Genomic DNA, 20382 nt, shown 5'->3' with positions numbered 1-20382 from the left:
TGTTTCTGATTTATCCCAGATAAAGTAATTAAAATGCAGGTATTAGAACACGTAAAATTTTCTGTACTCATGGACGTTATACTAACTGGAAAATAGTCTTGGCTTTTGATAAACTCATATTTATAGAGGCTTTATGAAGCCATCCAGCCCTTTCTCTGACTTCTGGCAGAAGTATAGCTAAATTACTCAAAACCTCTGGAAGCAAAATCAAAACAAACTTTCTTCAGAAAATGTTCCCTATATCTAATGGTAATCACATTTTCTTCGCTAAGTTATTCCTGGAAAATAGCTCTCCTGTTGAACAGGAATTTAAAAAAGAAAGTATTGGGAAGAATTTGGAGATGGCAAATGAATGATGAAAGATGTTTCACAAGCAGCTGGAGATATTTGTGTGTGGAGTAGAAGCAGTGGTGTCCAGCATATCACTGGGAACAATGGTTGGCTTTTCTTGACCTTCATAGCAGTAACTTATATTTTGTTGAACACTGTACAGTTTCCAGGCACATGGTCCCAATTTAACCCTCACAACAAACCTGTGAGGTGGGCTGTATTAATAGCCCCATTTTAGAGATAAGGAAACTAAGCTAAGAAGGGTAAGACATTTGTTTTCATATACCTGGAAAGTGGTTGATCTGAGGTTTCAAATTTTCTGATGCAAACTCAGACTACCAAAAAGGTATTTTAACTATTATTAATTTTTTCCAAAACCATCTTAAAGTATCAGCCAGGAGAATGACAAGCAGTGTACAAAAGGTTGAAAAGTCACAAGACCACTTCTGAAGTTTTCTATCTATAAAGGGGATAAGTAAGATGAGAGCATTGCAAAAGATGGCTAGGATATTCACTGATGTAGGAAACACTGAACCCTGTAAGTAAAATGATATACAAGTTCAAGAAATTGCTATTTTTAAAATTTGTAGCCAATGTTTATTTTTATGCCTAGAAAAATACATGGGGGTGCTTAAGACTAATGTGCTGGACAGTTTGCTATTTTAGTGGTCATAACATAATCCTGAAAAAGCAAGCACGATTATTTTATACTTTTTTTGTTTTATTCAGCAATAAGACCACAATTTTTCATATTTAAGGAAGTATGAAAAATTTGTCGAGTTTTAAAAGCTGAATACATGTAGCGTTGGATCAAGGCACATACAAGACTGGCCAAAGGGCGTACAATGCACTTTGGTTTTTTTGTTGGGGAAAAAAAAATCATGGCAACAGAAAAGTGATGTGGTTTTTAAACAAGTAATAGCTCACAATTCAGTAGGAAGCGAGAAAGAAATGTTACATTACAAGTTCATTATGTAATATCTGGAAAACTGTGACAGTAATGGGCAGTATTCTTGATCATTGTGAAAGTAAATTGAACACTTATGTACAGTGTGAAAGCATTTCACATAAACCAGATCTAAATTTGACTTCTAGTATGTATTTTTCTTTTAAATTCTCACTTATTTAAAGTACTACTTTCTTTGCATTGTTGAGGGGAATTGCTTGTGGTTATGCTACCTTTATAATGTATGTAAAGGTTTTTTTTTGACATTTTATGATAAAAACATCATAAACACTAACAATTGTGTCTTTAGAACTGACTTCTCAAAAACCAGGATGGGACAGGAAAAACCATAATGCAGTTGATATTTGTGTTCATTATGCTATGCAAGTCTAAGTTTTCATGTTTTCCCAAGTACAAATTTCCCTTGAACTTGGAAGCACGTTTACATCGTTTGTATGAAGTCTTTTATTCTCAAAGCTTTGTTAACAATGGCATTAACAACAGCAGACTTCACACTCCTTTTATGCCAGCTGATGTACTCAGTTCAGAAAGATGTTTACTTTCCTAAGAATATTTAATTTGCTTAGAGTAAAAAATGGAGTTATGCAGCAAGTTTGATATTGCCCATTACCTCACATATTTTGATTTATTGAATACCACTGGAATACAAATTTAATATTGGAACAGTATTTCATAACTATTTTTTGAAATTTCATTTTTTCATTCAGCCAGGTTTTTTTTTTACATGTTATTAATACCAAAGTGAAAAATGGCCTGTGCTTATACTACAAGGATCTCATGTGAACGCAGTCCTGATTGTTCAACACAGCAAGAAAATTCACTTTCACAGTCAACAAGTCATCTTACTCAGTAGAACACAAAGTAAATGGTTTATAACTTCAATATTTGCAAGGAAAATACAGTACAAATTACTAAAAAATACTAAAATATAGAATTGTGTTCAGGCATCTCCACTACATCAATCGCAGCAGTAACCTGAAATTTGAAACTTTTAATAAAAAGTTCTTAAATATAAATTATATGGCAAATGTACAGTACATTGCTTTTCTCAGTCTCTTTTTTTCCAGTGTTTTGCAGTAGAACAGAGTTCCTACCATCATCTCCCTTAGGTTTAAAAAACCGAAACACAGTGTGCTGCGAGTCCTCTAGCATCATGAGTGTGAGTGGTCTGAGTCTGGAATACCACTGTCTCTGTAGCTTCGGTTACTACTGCTTTCACTGTGATTGTTTTTGTACAGATTCATTCCGTTAGGAGGAAATATGGTGTGTATCACAAATTCCTCCTTTGAGATTGGTTCATTGCTTATTGGTAACATCTGAAAAGAAGTCTCCCTGATTTCCAGGATGGAGTTGTCCTTCTTGGTGCCAGCTTCTGCGTAGTCGTCCTTTCTTCTCCTCCCTTTGCTGTATGCACAGTTCCTTGAGAAGAGCGAGCCATTCCTATGAACGTACCAGCACACTAAAGCAAGAAGGGCAATGGTCACCAGAGCCACAGCGCCACCAATGATGGCAGCCAGTGGTAAATTGGGGTTTTTGTAAGGTTCTTTCTCTTGCTCTCGATTAAGGGTGGTTGTAGGGTTGTACATTCGAAGGGGTGCAGTTTCAGTCTCAATACAAACAGGAGTTTCGTCAAATAGGTAGAGGTTACTGGTTTCCATGGGAACCATGCAAACTCGATAGGGTGAATCAGGCTCCAGGGCTGTGACCAAGTATTCACTGCGTTCTCCTGTTACAATTGTTTCAGTTATAGATCCAAATGCTGGGCTGTGGCCCAGTTTAAGCCAACTAAGTCTTAAAGCAGTCATAGGTAGAACAAGTTTCCAGGAGATATGAATTGTATCAGAGGTGACAGATTTCACAGTAATTATAATTGTTTTCCTTGCTGGACTCCCTGTGGTTCGCTGATCCTTAGTGAGTTTGGGGTTCTTAATGTCTGGTTGTTTGGTCACTGAAGCTGGCCACTGTCCTTGAGCAGGATACACTGTGTTGGGGGTCGCAGTGGTTATCTGGATGGTGCTTACCACTGCGCTGTCCTTACAATCAAACAGTTCCGCGTTAAGGTCCTTGATAGCCATCCCCCGAACTTTTTCTGGGGCTTGGCACATGAGCCCACGCACATTGACCTTCACAGGTAGGGACTGTAACCAGTCACGCACCCATTTCATCTTGCACCCACAATACCAGGGATTGTTGCGAAGAATCAATTGGGTTATGTTGTCCAAATCATCAAAGATACCCTGAGGTAAATTACTTAGGTTATTATTGGACATATCAAGTCGATACAGCTGCCTTAGGTAAGAAAAAGCATTTGGGGGCACCCGATTGATATGGTTGTCTTGAAGATAAAGCTTTCGCAGATTTGTGCCTGGAAGGTTTACTGGTGCAGCAGTCAGGGAATTCCGTACCAGTGACAGCTCTGTTAAGTTGACTAGGTTGAAGAAAACTTTATCACCTAAACCATGGTTGTTTAACAGATTTCCATCCAAAACCAGGCGTTTTAGGCTCGTGAGACCTTGAAGAGATGGTGATGAGATAGTGGATATTCGATTATCATCCAAGCGTAGTTCTTCTATTGTCCTGGGCAAACCCCAGGGGATTGTGCTCAGGTGATTACGGGACAGGAAGAGCAGCCGGAGATAGTTACTGTCTCGGAAGGCCCCCTCTTCAATGCTAACAGCTGAGACAGAGTTATCATCTAAATGTAATTCTTCCAGGTAGGGAATTTTTGAAAGTGAATCATAAGTGATAGTCCTTATATTATTTTCTTGCAAATGTAACTCTTTTACATACTTTGGTAGGTTGGTAGGAAATTCATCTAAACTGTTGTGATACAAGTATATTCTTTCCACTTTCAGCAAGTTTTTCAAATCTGAAGGAATCCCAGCATTATTTATTTGGTTGTTCTGAAGGTAGAGAGTTGTAGCATCCTCTGGTATTCCCGTTGGAATGGATGTCAGAAAGCGATCATTGCAATAAATGAAACCGGCATCACAGCGGCACACAGATGGACAGGATTTAGACATAGCTGATAGAGGTGCTACCTGAAGAAACAGCCCAATGTTAGTCCCAATGAGGAAGATGCTCCAGGCTGGGCTGATCATGGTCAGCAGTGTTGAGGTCTTCACACAAGGTAGTTTCAGAGCCCTAAAAGGGAGTTTAAAAAAAAAAAAAGACAGCAAACAATCAGCATATTTAAAATGTTATTAAAAATAGGTGTGGAAGCTGAAACATCTATAATCATTTTTATTATTTAATTTTAAAAATATTTGCATGCTTAGGGTTTATTGCTACCTAACAATGAACAGTCATAATCTTTTAACCTTGAATGTTTCTGATATTAAGAAGTACAATGTCTCCAATGTATTTGACTTTGAAATATTAAACACAATTAAAGTTTTATTGAATATTGCAAAGCATTTTCATAATACCCTATGTTAATTTTGTAGCCAGGGATTTCTATTTTTTCTTAATATTCATAATAAATTGACACATAGGAATATGATTTGTTATATCTAAAGATAATATTGTTACTGTTCTTAAAAACCAAAATTTTATATCAATTTCTATTAGGTAGACTATCCAAATGTACCAATGTGTAGAAACAAAAAGCTATTACTATTTAGGAATAGTTATACTCCTTATGAGGTCCTAAGTCCCACCAGCCAATTGTTTGCTTGGTTATTGATATTATTTTTCTTTGATTATTAACATTTAAACATTGTTAGGTGTTTCTTGCAAGAAAAGCAGAAGGAATCTTTTCTTTCTTTTTTTTTTTTTTCATTTTTAAGGCTGCACCCATGGCAGTATGGAGGTTCCCAGGCTAGGGGTTGAATTGGAGCTGTATCCACTGGTCTACCCCACAGCTCATAGCAACGCCAGATCCTTAACCCACTGAGTGGGGAGAGGAATGGAATCTGAGTCCTCATGGATACTAGTCAGATTCATTTCCACTGAGCCACGACAGGAACTCCCGGAAGGAATCTTTACATTTACTTTAGAGAAGGAAAAAATTATGTAGCTAATACATCTGGCTAATCTACATGGAAAATTCCATTTCATTTTAAGCTAGCTCTTTTCCCCCATTTTATTGTATGTTTTTTACTACATGGTTTAATGGCTTTAGGAACAGTTTTCATTATAGTCTATCTCATAACATGTTTTCTTTTCACAAGGCATTTATCTTTCTTCAAGTTCTAATCTAAAATATTACTCAACTTTCTCCATGGCTGGAGAATTATAGATTTACACTGATCTATTGTGTCATATGATTTCTTCAGCACCTTTAGGTATTAATTAGCCTTTATAATTTCAGGCATGAAAACAAAAGACTTTAATATTTTTCCTACCTTATTGAACGATGTGAGTAAATTTTGCGTGAGTGAAAATCCAATGCGCATATATTATTTTCCTGGTGAGGGACTGGGACTTATAAACTCTTGTTTAGTTCTTGGAAATGTTCTTCACTGTTTATTCAAGTAATCCTATGCGGCACACACCTCCAGATCAGGCTTGCTGTTGTCAATGAACATTCCAGCTGCGGTTGAGCATGGTGGGCAAGCTCATTAAAGTGGGGACCAGAAACAATTCAGTTTCCTGTTACTATGTAGAACACATGGCTTCCTATATATTTTTTTTTCTTTCTTATAGAGTTTCTGTGTGAAGGTTCCTTTTGTGTAGCTTAATTCCCTCAGTGGAAATTGCTCTCTTTGAAATTCTTATTGACTCTTCTGTGCAATGTGGTCAGAGATAGTAACTTCAGATCCTCATGAAGAAAGCCATTCATGATGCTAAGGCCTGTATAGTAATATGTTTTTCAGGCAGTTACCCCCCACCTTTATTCCCATCCGGGATTATCCAAGTATAAATTTTGTACAGTAGCTACATCCTGAGGTATGATTACCTGCTGTGAAATAGCTATTTCCAGCTTTTGCTTCTTGCTGCTTTCTCAGAATATCTGGTGCATTCACGTTATGCAAGAACAGGTATTCTTTTTTAAGAGGTAAAGAAAGCTTAATTCAAATATTCTTCATGGAAAAAAAGAAAAGGAAGCATACTAGATTTCTTTTATACTTCTGTTCCTTGAAATACACCGGGTCTGAGCATCTCCTGTAAAAGTAAAAGGTTTTAATGAACTATTAACAACGAACCTTAACATACTAGAGAAATTTCCTAGAAATTTAATTTCAGTTCTTTCTTTAAGCAATACATCTTTTATCATAATAGGTGGTTAAAAGGATAAGATGAACCTCATTGTCTTTCACTTCCCATTTTACTTTATGGGAATAAAGTAGGAGCTGAAATTGTGATGGTTATCAAACAGATAATTTCAATTGTTAACTGTTAGTGTCACTTTGAATTAAACACAGAAGCAAAGCTTTGTTCAAGAGGCAGCTAGCCCCTTGCATGGATTAGGAATTCAGGGCAGGCCAATCTTTAAAAGTTCATTTTAAATCTTAGATATAAAATGATAAAATGTTTCAAAAGAAAAAAACAAGTACAAGTCAAAGAGGTGAGCAAAGACCTAACAGGGATTTTTTGCAGCAATGCCATGGTAACTTTTTAGACGTTTCTGAACACAGTTTTACAAAGTCATACAATCTACAATTTAAAGAGTTGAAAAGAGTTTGCTTTAGAAGCTGTTCTTTTGATTTGCTCAGTGTCCTGTTTAATTCTTCCTGCAGGCCTCAATTTCACGATCACAGAATATGGACACAATGACCCTCCTCCTTGGAGGTGTTTCTCAGGACTATTTGATGATCCTAAAACTCTAGTTACTTGGGTATTCTGGACCAAAAGACAGCATAAAAGTTCAAGTCATAATTTTTTTTCAGAATACCATTTTAATTTGCTTTTAGAAAATTGAACTTGTGAAATCTGTATTTGGAACAGAAAGGATGCTATTTCAAGCTGTCTCCTTGTAATAACCAGTAAGAAAACATATCAAAACCTGACAAGGCATTGCTTTCCAGGTTCCAACATGAATGTTCCAGTACATGTATAAGTGTATTTTTCACTTCTGAAAGAAGGCTTAAGTCTTCACCGAAGAATCTTATGATTTTAGTGATGACTGCTTTGTCTATTATCTAATATTCATTAAGATTTTTGATGGTGGCTGGGGAAGTGGGTAGGATCCGTATCTGTTATGCAAGGTTACCCACTCAGGGGCTGTCTATACAAGTAGGGTACATTAGGTATCATGAAAATATTTGACCCTGGAGGTAGAAGCAATTTACTTCTCTCCCAGTAATTACCTAGCATCCAACAAGGATAGCATCTGTTTCAGAATTCAAACAGTACTGAAAGTGAATGTTAAATAAGGCCAAAATTTGTGTTTCTGGTTCTCTTTGAAAATTCAGCTTCTTTTAGTTTGCCACCAGATAACAACTCTATCATATGCTGCATTAACAGAAGGAAACTGAAAAAAAAATTACATATACATTTAATTTATTATTTAGGCAACTTGAAAAAAATATAGCAGTTAGCAGATGGATAAAGTAGTCTCTAGTGGATACTGCAAAGTGCCCACAGAGGAAAGTTTAAGTGATTTATTGTTTAATGTGAAGTTTCACAGTGATGCCTTTAGGGCTTTGCTCATTATTGTTGAATTTCAATGGAGTATTTTCTTGAAAACTGTTGCTTTCTTGGTATGTGAAAATGGAAAACCAAGCTGTGAAATTATAATTACAATGTTACTTTAAAAAGTATCTGCTGTAAATGTTTCCTAAGCTTGAAAATTATTCAACATACAAAATAATTTGGTAATTTAAGACAAAAATTTTAAAGTAATTTAGAAGAGTTATCTTTGTTAAATTGCAATTTAAGACAAAAATTTTAAAATAATTTAGAAAAGTTATCTTTGTTAAATGGCATTAAAAGCTAATTAAAAACATTATAAAATGCACAGGTGAGAACCTGCTTAAAATGTTGCCAATCTCAGGGCATTTCTCCTACTCCAGGACACACTTTAAAGTTGAGAGGATGGATCTGATGAATGGGAATTTAAAGATTGTTGATTGTTCCCCAAGTCAGGCCATCCTTGAGTATATGCCAGGTGATGACCAGAGATAAAACCTGTATCTCAATTATAAGTGGTTTACCAAATCAAGCTCCAATAATATGTATTGATTTTCACATTATTAACCCAGAGAAAGAAAAATTTATTCAAAATGGGTGTGAAAAGAAGGAAGATTAATTTGTTTATTTTTCCTGTTTTACATTTGTGAAACTGCTTCCTCTGCTCCATTTGATATGCAAACTCACATTGCCATTAATACAATAGCAGTAATAACATGGGATTAACAGAAAGCCAGAAATCTCATTAAATTCTTGGAAAATGTCATTCTCCTGTCCCCAAATTGCATTGAAACAAAAGGCAAAAATACAAAGCAGGTTTCTCTGGAGAGAAGGATACTCTTTTAGAAATGAAGATTCCCTCACAGGCTCCTGCTCCCTTAGCTCAAACAGTTCAATACATGTTTGACCCTGTATATATTTTACATCTTCTCCTACCCTTTATTTTTAAAAACTATAGTGCTCAAGAGTTTTGTTTTGCATATCAGAGGCTATAACAACCTCTCCATCTAAAATAAGCAATCTTGCCCCTATGCTTCCACTTTCTTCCTTCTGAACTGGCTCTACATATTCAGGGACATAGAGACATTGTAGTTGAATGTGACTGATGAAAAGAAAAATGACCCCCACTGGCATGGACACTGTGGCCAGGTTTCCACAACATCGACTTCAGAGCCCTTCTGTCTGCATAGGCTTGAAAGAGGCCATTACTTCTCAACAAAAAGAATCGATCTTTTAGAGAAATATTGTTAATGGGATAACTTGGGGGAAAACATAAATGGAGCCCTGGTTACTTAGAGGAATGTTTAAAAAAGTTTTTAATCAAATCATTGCTTCAGTATCATTTGAAACTGTAGCAAAAAGAAGAAAAACATAATCATCTCACTGGTCAATCGAATTTTTAATAAAGGTCTTTCTCTTCCGTCCCTTTTTAAAATAAAAATTGTGGCTTTTTAAATGCATTTATAATGTAATCATGCCCATGAAAAGCCTTCAGTTTATTTCCATGATATGCCTAAAAGAAAGTATGTAAATAGGTAAGGATGATATAATTTTGAGATATTTTAAGAAAATTAATATAATTAAAGAAGTCGTATCTAAATAGAAAACAGGTGTTTGAATAAAGTCAAGAACTTGGGGCAATCTATATGTTTATATGATTCCTTCTCTGCTACTACAGTATTGTGGAGGTGGAACTGTTTGAGATGAGAAGGTATTTCTCATGTTTTGATCGCCTAGATAAAGATTATATTATATGTTGATGGCACTAACTTCCCAAATCCATTATTTGCTACCTTTGATTTAAATTGATTTTGATTTGAATGAAAATCAAAAAATTGGCTGAATTTTTTTTTTTAATCTTAAATCAACCACAGAGTTTTGAGATATTAGTTTATTTTGATGATTTACCTCACAACTTGGTCTCTTAACTCTCTAGGAACTTTTAAATATATTAAATCTAAAAGTAGAAAGGCATGTAGAGTTTAATAGAAGTTAATTGCATTATTATTTTGAGTAAAACCTGGAGATCGAAGAAAACACATGCTTACTCAAATTTATCCAAGTCTGTGAATATCTCTAGGTAAACTGGAATTTATACAATCACAGTTTAGAGTATTAGGAAGCTAATTTATTTATGAAAGCTTAAATTGCTGCTAGAAAGCACAACAAAATGATCAACCTGCGAATGCCAAGTCTTTGTAACGACAAATGGTATTTCAAATAAACTACATGTATGGTTAAACTGAAAAACTGGAGTACATCAGGTTAGTTGATAGTGACAGCAAAATGCTTTCTAAGCAGCCTGTCTGGTAGTTAAATTTTCCACGATCATCAGATTTCAGGAAAGTTCCAATTCTTTTGTTTAATGCCAGGCAAGCAGAAGGACCTCTAACTCTCCTCTTGAGAGTCATGAAGTCTGAAGGGTTTGCTGAGAGGCAGAGAAGCAAGTGTGCCTTTTCTTACTAGGTTTTATCCAGGCTACTTTCTAGCCTAAGAAGGTTTGTTTCATTTATGCAAATAAGGGATGAAAGTTCCAAAGCAAAGGATTTTTACTTTCTCCTCTTAAGTTACTGGTTCTTTTCCCCAATAGGTTTGTGATAAATGAATCTAATTCTGCTTCATTTATTTGAGCTTGTACAGTTAAATCAAGCATCCTTAAAACAAAAAGGCAAACTGGGATGTTATCTTTCATCATAGTGAATGCTGCTTCCTTTTATGATATTAAGTCAGACCAAATGAGTTAGAGAACCATGCCTGAAAGAATGGGTAAGATGTTAAAGAGTTGCTAAGGTGAGCAATAGAGAGCTTGTGGCAGGGGAAAGGCTTTAAGTTTGCATTGACTTTTGAGCAATTGCAATTAAAACTATGCTTATCTTTGTTAAACCGCAAACATTTTCTCACTGCAAAACTAAAATTCCTTTTTCAGTGCTGTGAGTACAGTTTGGTTGATATGCTTTAAATTTCTGATATTCAAGTTTCCATATTCTAGTGCAACAAATACTTGAGTCTACTGTGTGCCAAGCACTGTGCTTGTCGGATGACGAGGACATAAAACACCTTGCTTTTTTCAGGGCACAGTAAGATATTTGTTGATTTAAACTGAATGGAGAGGAAGAAAAGCATCAACACATAAACTGATCAATTCACAATCCAGCGGCACACTTTAAAAATGGTGTTTAACCAAATGTGGTCTGTGGGTTTTCTTTTCAAAGTTGCCACGGTAACTTGTGCACGTGAAAAGTGAAAGAATAAAGAACAAAAGCTGTCATTGTCTCGTCAAGTGAGAGCAATTTCTCTTTTCTCTCCTTTAAGCAGACTAATACCTGGAGAGAGGTTTTTATACATTCCTGACACTTGATTTGCGGGCTAGGAAAGAGGTGATGCATTTTTAAAACAAATGCAACTTTAGCTGCTGCTTGCATTCCATTTTGTTCTTTTTTTACTTAAAATCTGTTTTCTCTGGCATTTTTGTCAACAGACAAATCAAAGTCCTGAAACCTGCTCTCTTGTGCAATATAAACAAGGCTTTCCAACAGTTTTTTAGTGTGGTATTTTTCCAAATTTGGTGATATCAATCAGCATTCTGATACTGGAAAGTGCTTTCTGAAATGTATATTCCTATTTTGATTCTTAAGAGGCAAAAGGCTTTTTCCAGAAGACATTTACAAACCCTCTCTTTGTTGGAAATTTGTTTGTTGACTTGTGATAAGTCTTTGAAATGGTGGAATGTTAGAAAGAGTAGAGAAACAGCCCTTTTAATGCTCTGAAGAGAAAAATGCACTTTGGAGAATTAATATTGCTGAGAGATTTACTGTAGAGTTTTTGCCCGCTGGGGGGAGGTACACTCTACCAGAACACTGCTTTCAGAAGCCGCAAGTCAGATGTTGGCTGCTGCCGGCCAGTTTTCCTCTGGTTTAATTACAACAAAGCCTCCCGTTGAGAAGAACAGTGAAGGCCTCTGGGGCAAAAGGTGGGGGTGGGAGGGAAGGGGGGCACTGAGAGGAAAAGGAGGGAAGAAATTACAGCCTTTGAAAAATTTACTAAATCTTATTCCCTTCGTTGACTTCATTTATGGTGGTCTTCATTTGACTTTTAACAATTATTTATAATGCTATTAAAATAAACTGGTTGAATAAAAGAATATTTAAGAGAGTTTATTCAGAATTTTTAAGTTAGTCTTGGATCTTGGCATTCAACACACTCTTTGTTGTGTAGCCCACCCACCTTACAAATAGGGGGAAAAGTTAAGAGCCACCGAAATGGCAATTTTAGACCAATTCTTTTTTTCTCATGATCAGCTTTAATTGAATCTTGGTATGAACATCAGCATATCAAGAATAAAAGTAGAAAGAAGAAACATTTATATAATATTAATACAAGGCAAGTTCTCTGCTACTGGTTTTTGTAGGGTTTAAAATTGTTCAAGATAATCCAGAAAGAGGAGGAAGCCTTAGGGTGTGTGGCCAAGAAAAGCACAGACAAATTTCTCCGCAGTGCACTTGCATGTTTAAAGCTGATAATTGTATTTTTCATCTGGAGACAGAGTGTTCATTAGGGTCTTGTGTCCCTAGGCAGGAGATGCTAAACCTAATTGGAGTTTCTATTTGATTGGGCAATATAGTCTAGAGAAGAAACTGGGGTAAAGATAATTAATAGCTTGCTAACAAAGTCTGACAGCCACAAGATTTCAACCAAATTTATTTCACACCACTTCGTTTAGCTCTGAAAAAGTTTTGATAGAATTGGAGGCTCCTTAATTAACACTTGAAAGCAAAAGAAACGTACCTTCTATTTTACTGCCACATTCAGTTATGACAAATTTTCTTACTGTTTTTCTTCTTCTTGTTAAAAACTTGATTTGCTGCCCAATTATATATTTCACAAATGTTAATGTTTGGTAAGTGTTTAATTGGGTATTTTGAACCAAACCATGATTGATTTAAAATGGGGGAGGGTGAAAAACCCAATTAATAACTGATAGTATTATATAGCAGCGTGATATTAATGAATTCATTGTGTTTATTCATTCAGTAATCTCTGCTGATCACTGGACTTGATATATTTTTGGTACTGCTCTATTTTAGAAAGAAATTAGATGTGATTTTTCTACTTAAATTCATGCAATCATGTTTTTATAACCTTGTTTTTTATTTCAGGCTAATAAATATGTGTGTGTATGTATGTATGTACATGCTGTGAATATATACACATACATCTACAAACTAGATGGCATATCTCTGATTTAATCTTCTTAGAGATTAAAACCTGGCATATTAATATTAATGTTGGTAGTAGCAGTAATATTCATATTTTGTGGTACTTTTAAAAGACATTTCTTTCTTTACTCATTTCAAGGGAGATGGATATCAGTCATCTGTCACTTTGGGGCAGGCATGAGTAGCCTGAAAACAGACAAATTCATTCTTTAGGTTTATGCTGGTCAGGATATTCCTATGTGGCAGGGGATAAATGAAAGGCACTGCTCCAGCTGAAGCACTTTTCTGGTGGCTTTATTCATGTCGTTTCCTGCTAACATACGTGTGCATTTTAGAGCAGATAGATGTATTCAGAAAAATTTAAAAAGCTAATTGTTAAAACCATTAGAGAATTTGGTTTCATAATTGGCAAATATCAAGGATTTTTTTTCTTTTAAGTTCTCAAGAAATAAATAACAATCAGACCCCCAGATGTTGGGAAAACATAGGCCTGTTGCACGCTTTACCTCTATGCAACCATTTTGTTTCAGCCCTAATTCATGGACAAAAATTTTTGGAGAAGATACATTTAATTTTTGAAAGCTTTGTTTTACAAAAGTAGTTCTTTCAAGATAAGATTTTCCTATTATAAGTTGCAAATGAATGGATACTCTGCATATCCCACTTGATAAGGGCTCCACTCATTCCTCCCCCCACCCCACCCCAAAATCCCTGCATACATCAGATGCAGCTTCTAGGCTGAGCTTTGTTAGTTTTTCTGAGTAGACTTTGCCAATTACTATGCTGGTCACATACTACATTTGCCCAAGCGATGGATTTTGGCTTTCTGCGGGAGAGGGGACACAGTTTGTAAGACATTCTCCCCCTCCTCTGAGTTGAATTAACTAGTTGGGATTTGCAAGCCTCAGAGGCTGGAAGCAGCTCCGGCAGGAAAGCAGTGCAAGCTCTAAAATCTAGGTGTAGCTGTTAATCCTTCCAGCCGCACAGAAGTCTCCAGGAGCGGTTGGGCTAGCTGAGAGCAAGACGTATGCTTTTCATGTACTGCGTACTCCCGGGCTGGGCTGAGGGATTATTGATTTTCTTTCACAGTTGTAAAAACAGCAATTGGTGATCATGCCACACATACAGTACACACCAACTTAGCAAGACCTCTCGCTTTCCTCTCTGAAAAAAAAAATCTGCCTCGTATTCTTTAATATTTAACATTCAACTTTCCAACTTAATGTTTTCCATGAGGCTCTTTTTAAATATCAACTACACGAGTCAGAAAATAGCCACTGATTATTAGTTTCGTGTTGTTGTTGTTGTTGTTTTTAATGAAAGAATGGTTTCAAGAAACTTCTTGCATTTGGCTGTAACAGTCAAATTTTTCCTTGCTGGCTTGCACGCACATACACTGCTTGTCCTGGTGACAGCGCAGAGCTTGGTATTCAGATGCCTCAAGATACCAAGCCATTTCTTTCTAGAGAGTAAAACCAAGTAAACTTTCTGGGACAATCATAAGGAAAAACACGGGAAACACTTACCAGGAAGACGAGAAAAAAGCAATCCCATATATTCTGCTGCTATAGCTGTAATTCCACTGCTTGTGAACTGGAGTGATAACCCTCCCCCCTCTCCCAGCTCCAAGTCCAGTCCTCACAAAAGCCCGCGGCAGCTGCAGGCTGAGCTGGTCCTGTTGGGATCACTTCTCCACCGAGAAGCCAGCGAGGGACAGCATTCCAGTTTACTGCACAGCCCACCTTCAAGTCTGAAGTTAAAGCTTCACCTCGCAGTGGTTGAAGAAGGGGGTGATGTCATAGATGGGCAGGACTTAGCCCAGCTCCGTTCAGTGAGGTAACTGGAAGATCAGACGGAAGAGCTTTGCGAACGCTAGAGGGAGTGAGAGCAGCCAAAATGAGGCGCCCAGCCTGCCAAAGCTAGGATGCCATTTGGTTTGGAGGTAGCCCTTTGAAATCGCAACATTTTCTATAAGTTTACTACAGCAGGGTAGTGGTAGCAAGCTTATAAAAAAATACAAGAATGTTAGAAGGGTATTTATAAGCTGACAATAGAAAAACACAAGTTCTTTTTCTTTTTAAGCCATTAGCATTAAAAGGAAATTAAGCAAAATTATGTTATTTTCATTTTTGATTAGTTACAGTAACGTTATAATTACGAAGGCTAGTAACTCCGATGGTGAATATTTATTTGAGAAATGAATAAAAAGCAGGTACATATACATATTATTTAAGGGACGGAAACAAGAATGCTAAAAGGTTAAAATAAAAGTAACCAGTTTTTGTTTTTGCTTTCCCTCTGGAGGTTATAAGTTATTGTTTTACATGTATATGTTTTAGGAAGTGAAAGTGTTTTTCGTATACTCCCACTATTTGTCTATCTTCTTTAGAACTTAGTAGATACTAGGTCTTTCATATTTAGGGAACCTTCCCTAAAGTAAAAAGTTTTTGAAAAGTTGAATATTTCCCTTTCTGATACATTTTTGCTACTCTGAACATGAGTTAAGGTACAAACATCTTAAGAAGAAAGAAACCTTTCAGGGGTAGTGTTGCCTGTATTTAAATTGTTTTATTTTAATTTAGGTACATGAATAAACACTGGACAGAGCAGAGCAGAGACATAAATTTCTATGTATAATTAGCAGAATTATAGACATATTTTCTGTTATGATGTTCATAGACTGGTTTCTGCTATTTGGTCAACAATTGCATTGGACCCATAAGTTTTCTATTAAATGCATTCATTTCACTCTTTAATGTTGTTGGGAAAAGCGTTGCTTTTATATTTATCATGAGGGCAATTTCCTTAAACTAATATTATTTGTTTTATTCTTGGAGGTTCACAGTATTCTTCTTTGTGCTTTTTTGAAGATTCTGTCTGTGTTTGTTTCTGAAGGAGGCCAGCTAATTGTCTTTCCCAGGAGTATTCGATTGGTCTCTTCATTAGCTTCATTTAGTTTATCTATTTACATGTTTCTTTGATAGCAGTTTGACCTTCTGAGTTCCTAGCCAAGAATGAGTGATATCAAAGTAGAAGGTGAACTCTTGATAAGAGGTATATTGACCCCTATTGTTTCATGATTGCACTTGTACTGGCCTTTGAGGACAGACCCATTAAATACAGGAGTTTTAGAATTCTAATATGTGTTGAAAAGCCAATTTCTTAGAAATGTTAGGTAGCAAAAGTTGAACTGAGATGCAGCTGCTGGATTTCTGGAGGAAAAGGAGATGGGGATAACAGATAATCTCTCAGTAAAGGGTGGATTTTTCTTTTGCAACTGCAAAATAAATACATGGATTAAATTATTTTATGAAATAATTCTTTCTAGACGCAATTTTCAGTTGGGAGTTGATTATATTTAAAAAGGACTTTTTTGCCTGGCCAAATTCCTATGGGTTTATATCCATATTTAATCACTCTCGTCTCCATTCAGGCAGACTGTAAACAGAAAAGGAAGATAAATGGACAGTTTTGGTTGTTAGTATCTACAAGAAGGTATATTGGCCTGGGAATTAGGAGTTCTGAGGTTTCCAGTCCCTAGCCTGCCATTAGGTGTATGATTTCATATTATCTGCTCTGGGCTTTAGTTTCACCACATGGCAAATAAAGGCAGCAGGAATTTATTGAATACCAATTATGTATCATTCCTTTTTTTAAAAGATGTGGATTAACGTGTAGAAGACAAGAGATTATGAAAAATGTAATCTGTACCAGAGGCACTAACTTTGGAGGCAACCTCTTGAGATAGCTCTCATCATCCTACCCTGTCCAAAAATATAGACTCTTTGGCTGCTTCCATTTGTTTTTGGTTTTTGTTTCTGTTCTTTTTCTTTTTCTTTCTTTCTTTTTTTTTTTTAATTTCTTGCTCTTATTGGCTGTATGAAATTCTGCCAATTGGAGGTGAACTTATGATAACATATACCCTTTTTGAAATAAAATGTACTGCCTCTGGAAAGATTTGCGTTATCCTGAATTAATTCAGATTGCTTTCTCCTCTGTTACCTAAGGGAGATTAACTAAACTAAGGGGGATGGCTGTCCTGGTTGTAGGGGAAGGAAGGCAGGCAGTTTTCAGTGAGAAGCCCTTCAAGCTGTGATAGGAAGGGAGGGGCTGATTCTCATGGAAGAGAAAACTCAGCTCAGAGTGGAGGAACCCTTGTAGTCTAATGTTTAAAAGCATGTCTTTCATAGATATGTCTAGCATACCTGAGCTCCATCTTGGCTTTACCACAAATTACTTACTCTTTCTTCGCTTTGCTGTTCGTTCGTTCGTTCGTTCTTCTTTCTTTCTTTCTTTCTTTCTTTCTTTCTTTCTTTCTTTCTTTCTTTCTTTCTTTCTTTCTTTCTCTCTTTCTTTCAGTATAGTTAATTTACAGTGTTGTGTCAATTTCTGCTATACAGCAAAGTGACCCAGTCTCATTTATATATATTCCCTTTCTTATATTATATTTTCCTATATTATCTTCCATCATGCTCCATCCCAAGGGCCACATGGGTATAGTTCCATGGGCTGTACAGCAGGACCTTATTGCTTATCCATTCTAAATGTAAGCAAACATTGCATCTACTAACCCCAAACTCCCAGTCCATCCTGCTCTCTCCCCCAGCCCCATTGGCATCCACAAGGCTGATCTCTACTAAATCTTTCTGAAATCATTAGCCCAGTGCCTGACTTGTAGTAAGTACCAAATGAAAGGTAACTGCCACTATTAAGGTGAGGGCATCTGAGGACCTGGAAAAAGGGGACATTAAGAAGTGGTAGAAGTATGCACAGAGGGAGGTCAGAGAAGACCAATGACAGATTTTTTTCACACTCTTCAAAATTTCCCTTTGAAGTAGTTCCTGACAAAAGAGGTGGGCGAATAAGATTTTTTTTTTCTGTTGTCTTCATGGATTTCATGGTCCTGTATTTCCAGAATTAGAATTTAGTTGAGTGTTTCAGATTGAAAAGGCATTTGTCTTTTTTTTTTTTTTTCTATTTTGTTCTGTTTTGTGGGCTAGCCTGTGACTCTAACACTGTACAACAGAAACTGCGTTTCAGATTGTAAACAACTGGCTTGAAAGTGAACACTATTAGCAGATTACAGTTTTAAAATTCTAGGACTGCCTAAACTGGTCTTATTGAAGGACTTTGTTTTTTTTGTTTTTTTTTTTAACATGAATTTTCTTTTTTTTTCTTTTTTTTTTTTTAATAGTTATTTCCCCAATACGAGTTTTTTTTCCTACTATACAGCATGGTGACCCAGTTACACATACATGTACACATTCTGTTTTCTCACATTATCATGCTCCATCATAAAGTTTATTGAAGGACTTTGTGTTCTGTTTTTGTGAGAGGGTATGAAATGTTCCCTGATAGAGGACTGGAGTGGGGGTGGGGGATGGGGGGGTAGGGAGTGGAGCTGGATTTGGAATCAGGTTTCCCAGGCTCTATTATTTCCTTGTGTCCAAGTGAAAACAACAGCAGCAACCAAACATTATTTATAAGCAACTCCCAGGTGAAAGGAACAGTTTCATTCCAGCCTTCCAACATGTAGACTTAAGCTACTTCATTCATTCATTTCTTCACTGTGCACAAAGTCATTATGTTTCCTTGTAAAGGAAGCTAGTAGAGGACTAGATGATCACCAGATCTTAGAATGTATTAAAATGCTTTTAGGTCTTAGAAAGAAACATTCTTAATGATTTTTCTTCATGAGAATAAAGCCTTCAAAGTTGTGTGAAAAGCAAACAAAATCAGCTCAGGCTTTTGGTATGTTAAATGTTATCAGTTGAGATTTTTTTTGTTGTAAATGATTGGAAGTTCAAGCCTTACTATTTGATCAACAGTTGAAATCTACTGGTTCATGTAACTGAGATGGTCAAATGTATGACTGGCTTCAGGTAAAGCTTGATACAGTGGCTTAAAATGTGTCAACAGGAATATAGTTTTTCTCTGGCTCTGCCTTTTTCAGTGTTGGCATCCTCCCCAGGCCATATACAGCAGATCCTTGGCAGCTCCAGGCTTTCCCCTTAGGCAGTGACAGTTCCACATATTACATTCTCTTATTGCAGCATTCAAGGGAAGAGAGATCACCTCCAGAAAGCCCTGCACATGCACAGATGTGTGAGTCACTCTTTCTCATTTTTTTAAACTTGGTCATAGTTTATTCCTGAACCTGTTACAGGAAGATGGACGCAGGGGTTAGGGGGGTGATATTTGGTGAACTTAAGCCCCCTGTAAGAGCTGAGAGCTGTTGGTAGGGTCAACCTCACTCAGATACATGGCTGAGAATGGAGGAGAGGATATGGTCCTTGGGACAAGTGGACACTATTAATTTGAGAAGGAAGGAATGGATGCAGGAGATTAACTCATTTTGGGAGGATTTGGCATGCTGAAACTTGGGCATGTTTTATAAATTTATAAACTTGAAGCTGCTCTTTTTTTCCCCCCTTTCTTCTTCTTTTTTTCAAGCCAAAGTTTCTGTTTAAATTGCCAAAACATCTTTCAAAGATTTTTCTATTTCTAGACCCTCTCAAGTCTAGCCCAATTTTTTTCTGTCAACAGGTAGTGATGCATGTCAGGGCAAATCAGTACTACATCTTAACTTGAGCCTATGGGATGTTAATAAAATAGAGAGAGAGTGCACATTCAGCTATCTGTAATTCTGTGAAGTCAGGCCAGATGCTTGATGCACCAGTTAGAAACTGTACCGCATCTTTCTGAACAATTCCAAAGGGTGTTGAAGAAATAATTAGATTATAGCAGGTCACAGCTGCCTTAGAATACTAAATGATTTTTAAAATGCTGTATTAAACTGCTCTTCTGTTCTGATTTTGCCTTTTATTAGTCAACATTTAAAATGTACCCAAAGACAATCACATGTCTCTTTTAAGTATATTTCCAAAACATACTGCACTGGAGTGAGATCTGTCATTACAGGACTTGAATCAGAAATCAAAGCAAAAATCAGGTGGTTATTTACCTGCCTGCTTGCCTGTCTGCCCGCCCTCTGGTATATGCTTTTCTCCCCCAGCATCCAAGTTAGACTCTTATTACACTGTAGAGATTGGGAGAAAGGTGGTTTTATTTAAAAAACTGAGGTAAAAGCACCCCTTTGGCCTCTCAGGAAAGAGAGGAGAAATTGTGGGTCAGAACAAGTTAGTACCTGGCTACTGGTGATGGGCTGAGGCAGCTGGCTAGTGCAGAACTGAGAACCTGCTCATTCCCGCTTCCATCTCTCTTCAGTGATTTAATTTCTGGCCTTACAGACTGGCATATGATGCAGCTGCACTGATACAGGCTGTGTCCTTGACC

At 36.6% G+C, this 20382-nt stretch overlaps 1 protein-coding gene across 2 annotated transcripts; it reads right to left on the bottom strand.

Annotated features, from left to right (window-relative positions):
* Positions 1–902: 902 nt before the first annotated feature.
* FLRT3 (fibronectin leucine rich transmembrane protein 3) lies at positions 903–14955 on the bottom strand. Of its 2 annotated transcripts, none has more exons than XM_047771651.1 (3): positions 14613–14955; positions 6198–6403; positions 903–4441 (listed from the first exon to the last, which is right to left on the bottom strand). In XM_047771651.1, exon 3 carries the CDS (start codon positions 4396–4398, stop codon positions 2449–2451), a length of 1950 nt encoding a protein of 649 aa, XP_047627607.1. In that variant the 5' UTR covers positions 4399–4441; positions 6198–6403; positions 14613–14955; the 3' UTR covers positions 903–2448. The 2 variants fall into 2 exon arrangements, with proteins under 2 accessions (XP_047627607.1, XP_047627606.1); XM_047771650.1 differs by having other exon boundaries at positions 5644–6403; positions 14613–14954.
* Positions 14956–20382: the final 5427 nt, after the last annotated feature.

The sequence above is a fragment of the Phacochoerus africanus genome, chromosome 3 (assembly GCF_016906955.1).
Source record: "Phacochoerus africanus isolate WHEZ1 chromosome 3, ROS_Pafr_v1, whole genome shotgun sequence".
In the NCBI taxonomy this organism is placed as follows: Eukaryota; Metazoa; Chordata; class Mammalia; order Artiodactyla; family Suidae; genus Phacochoerus; species Phacochoerus africanus.
The sequence above is the reverse complement of the archived record's forward strand: the minus strand, read 5'-3'. Positions and strand labels throughout refer to the sequence as shown.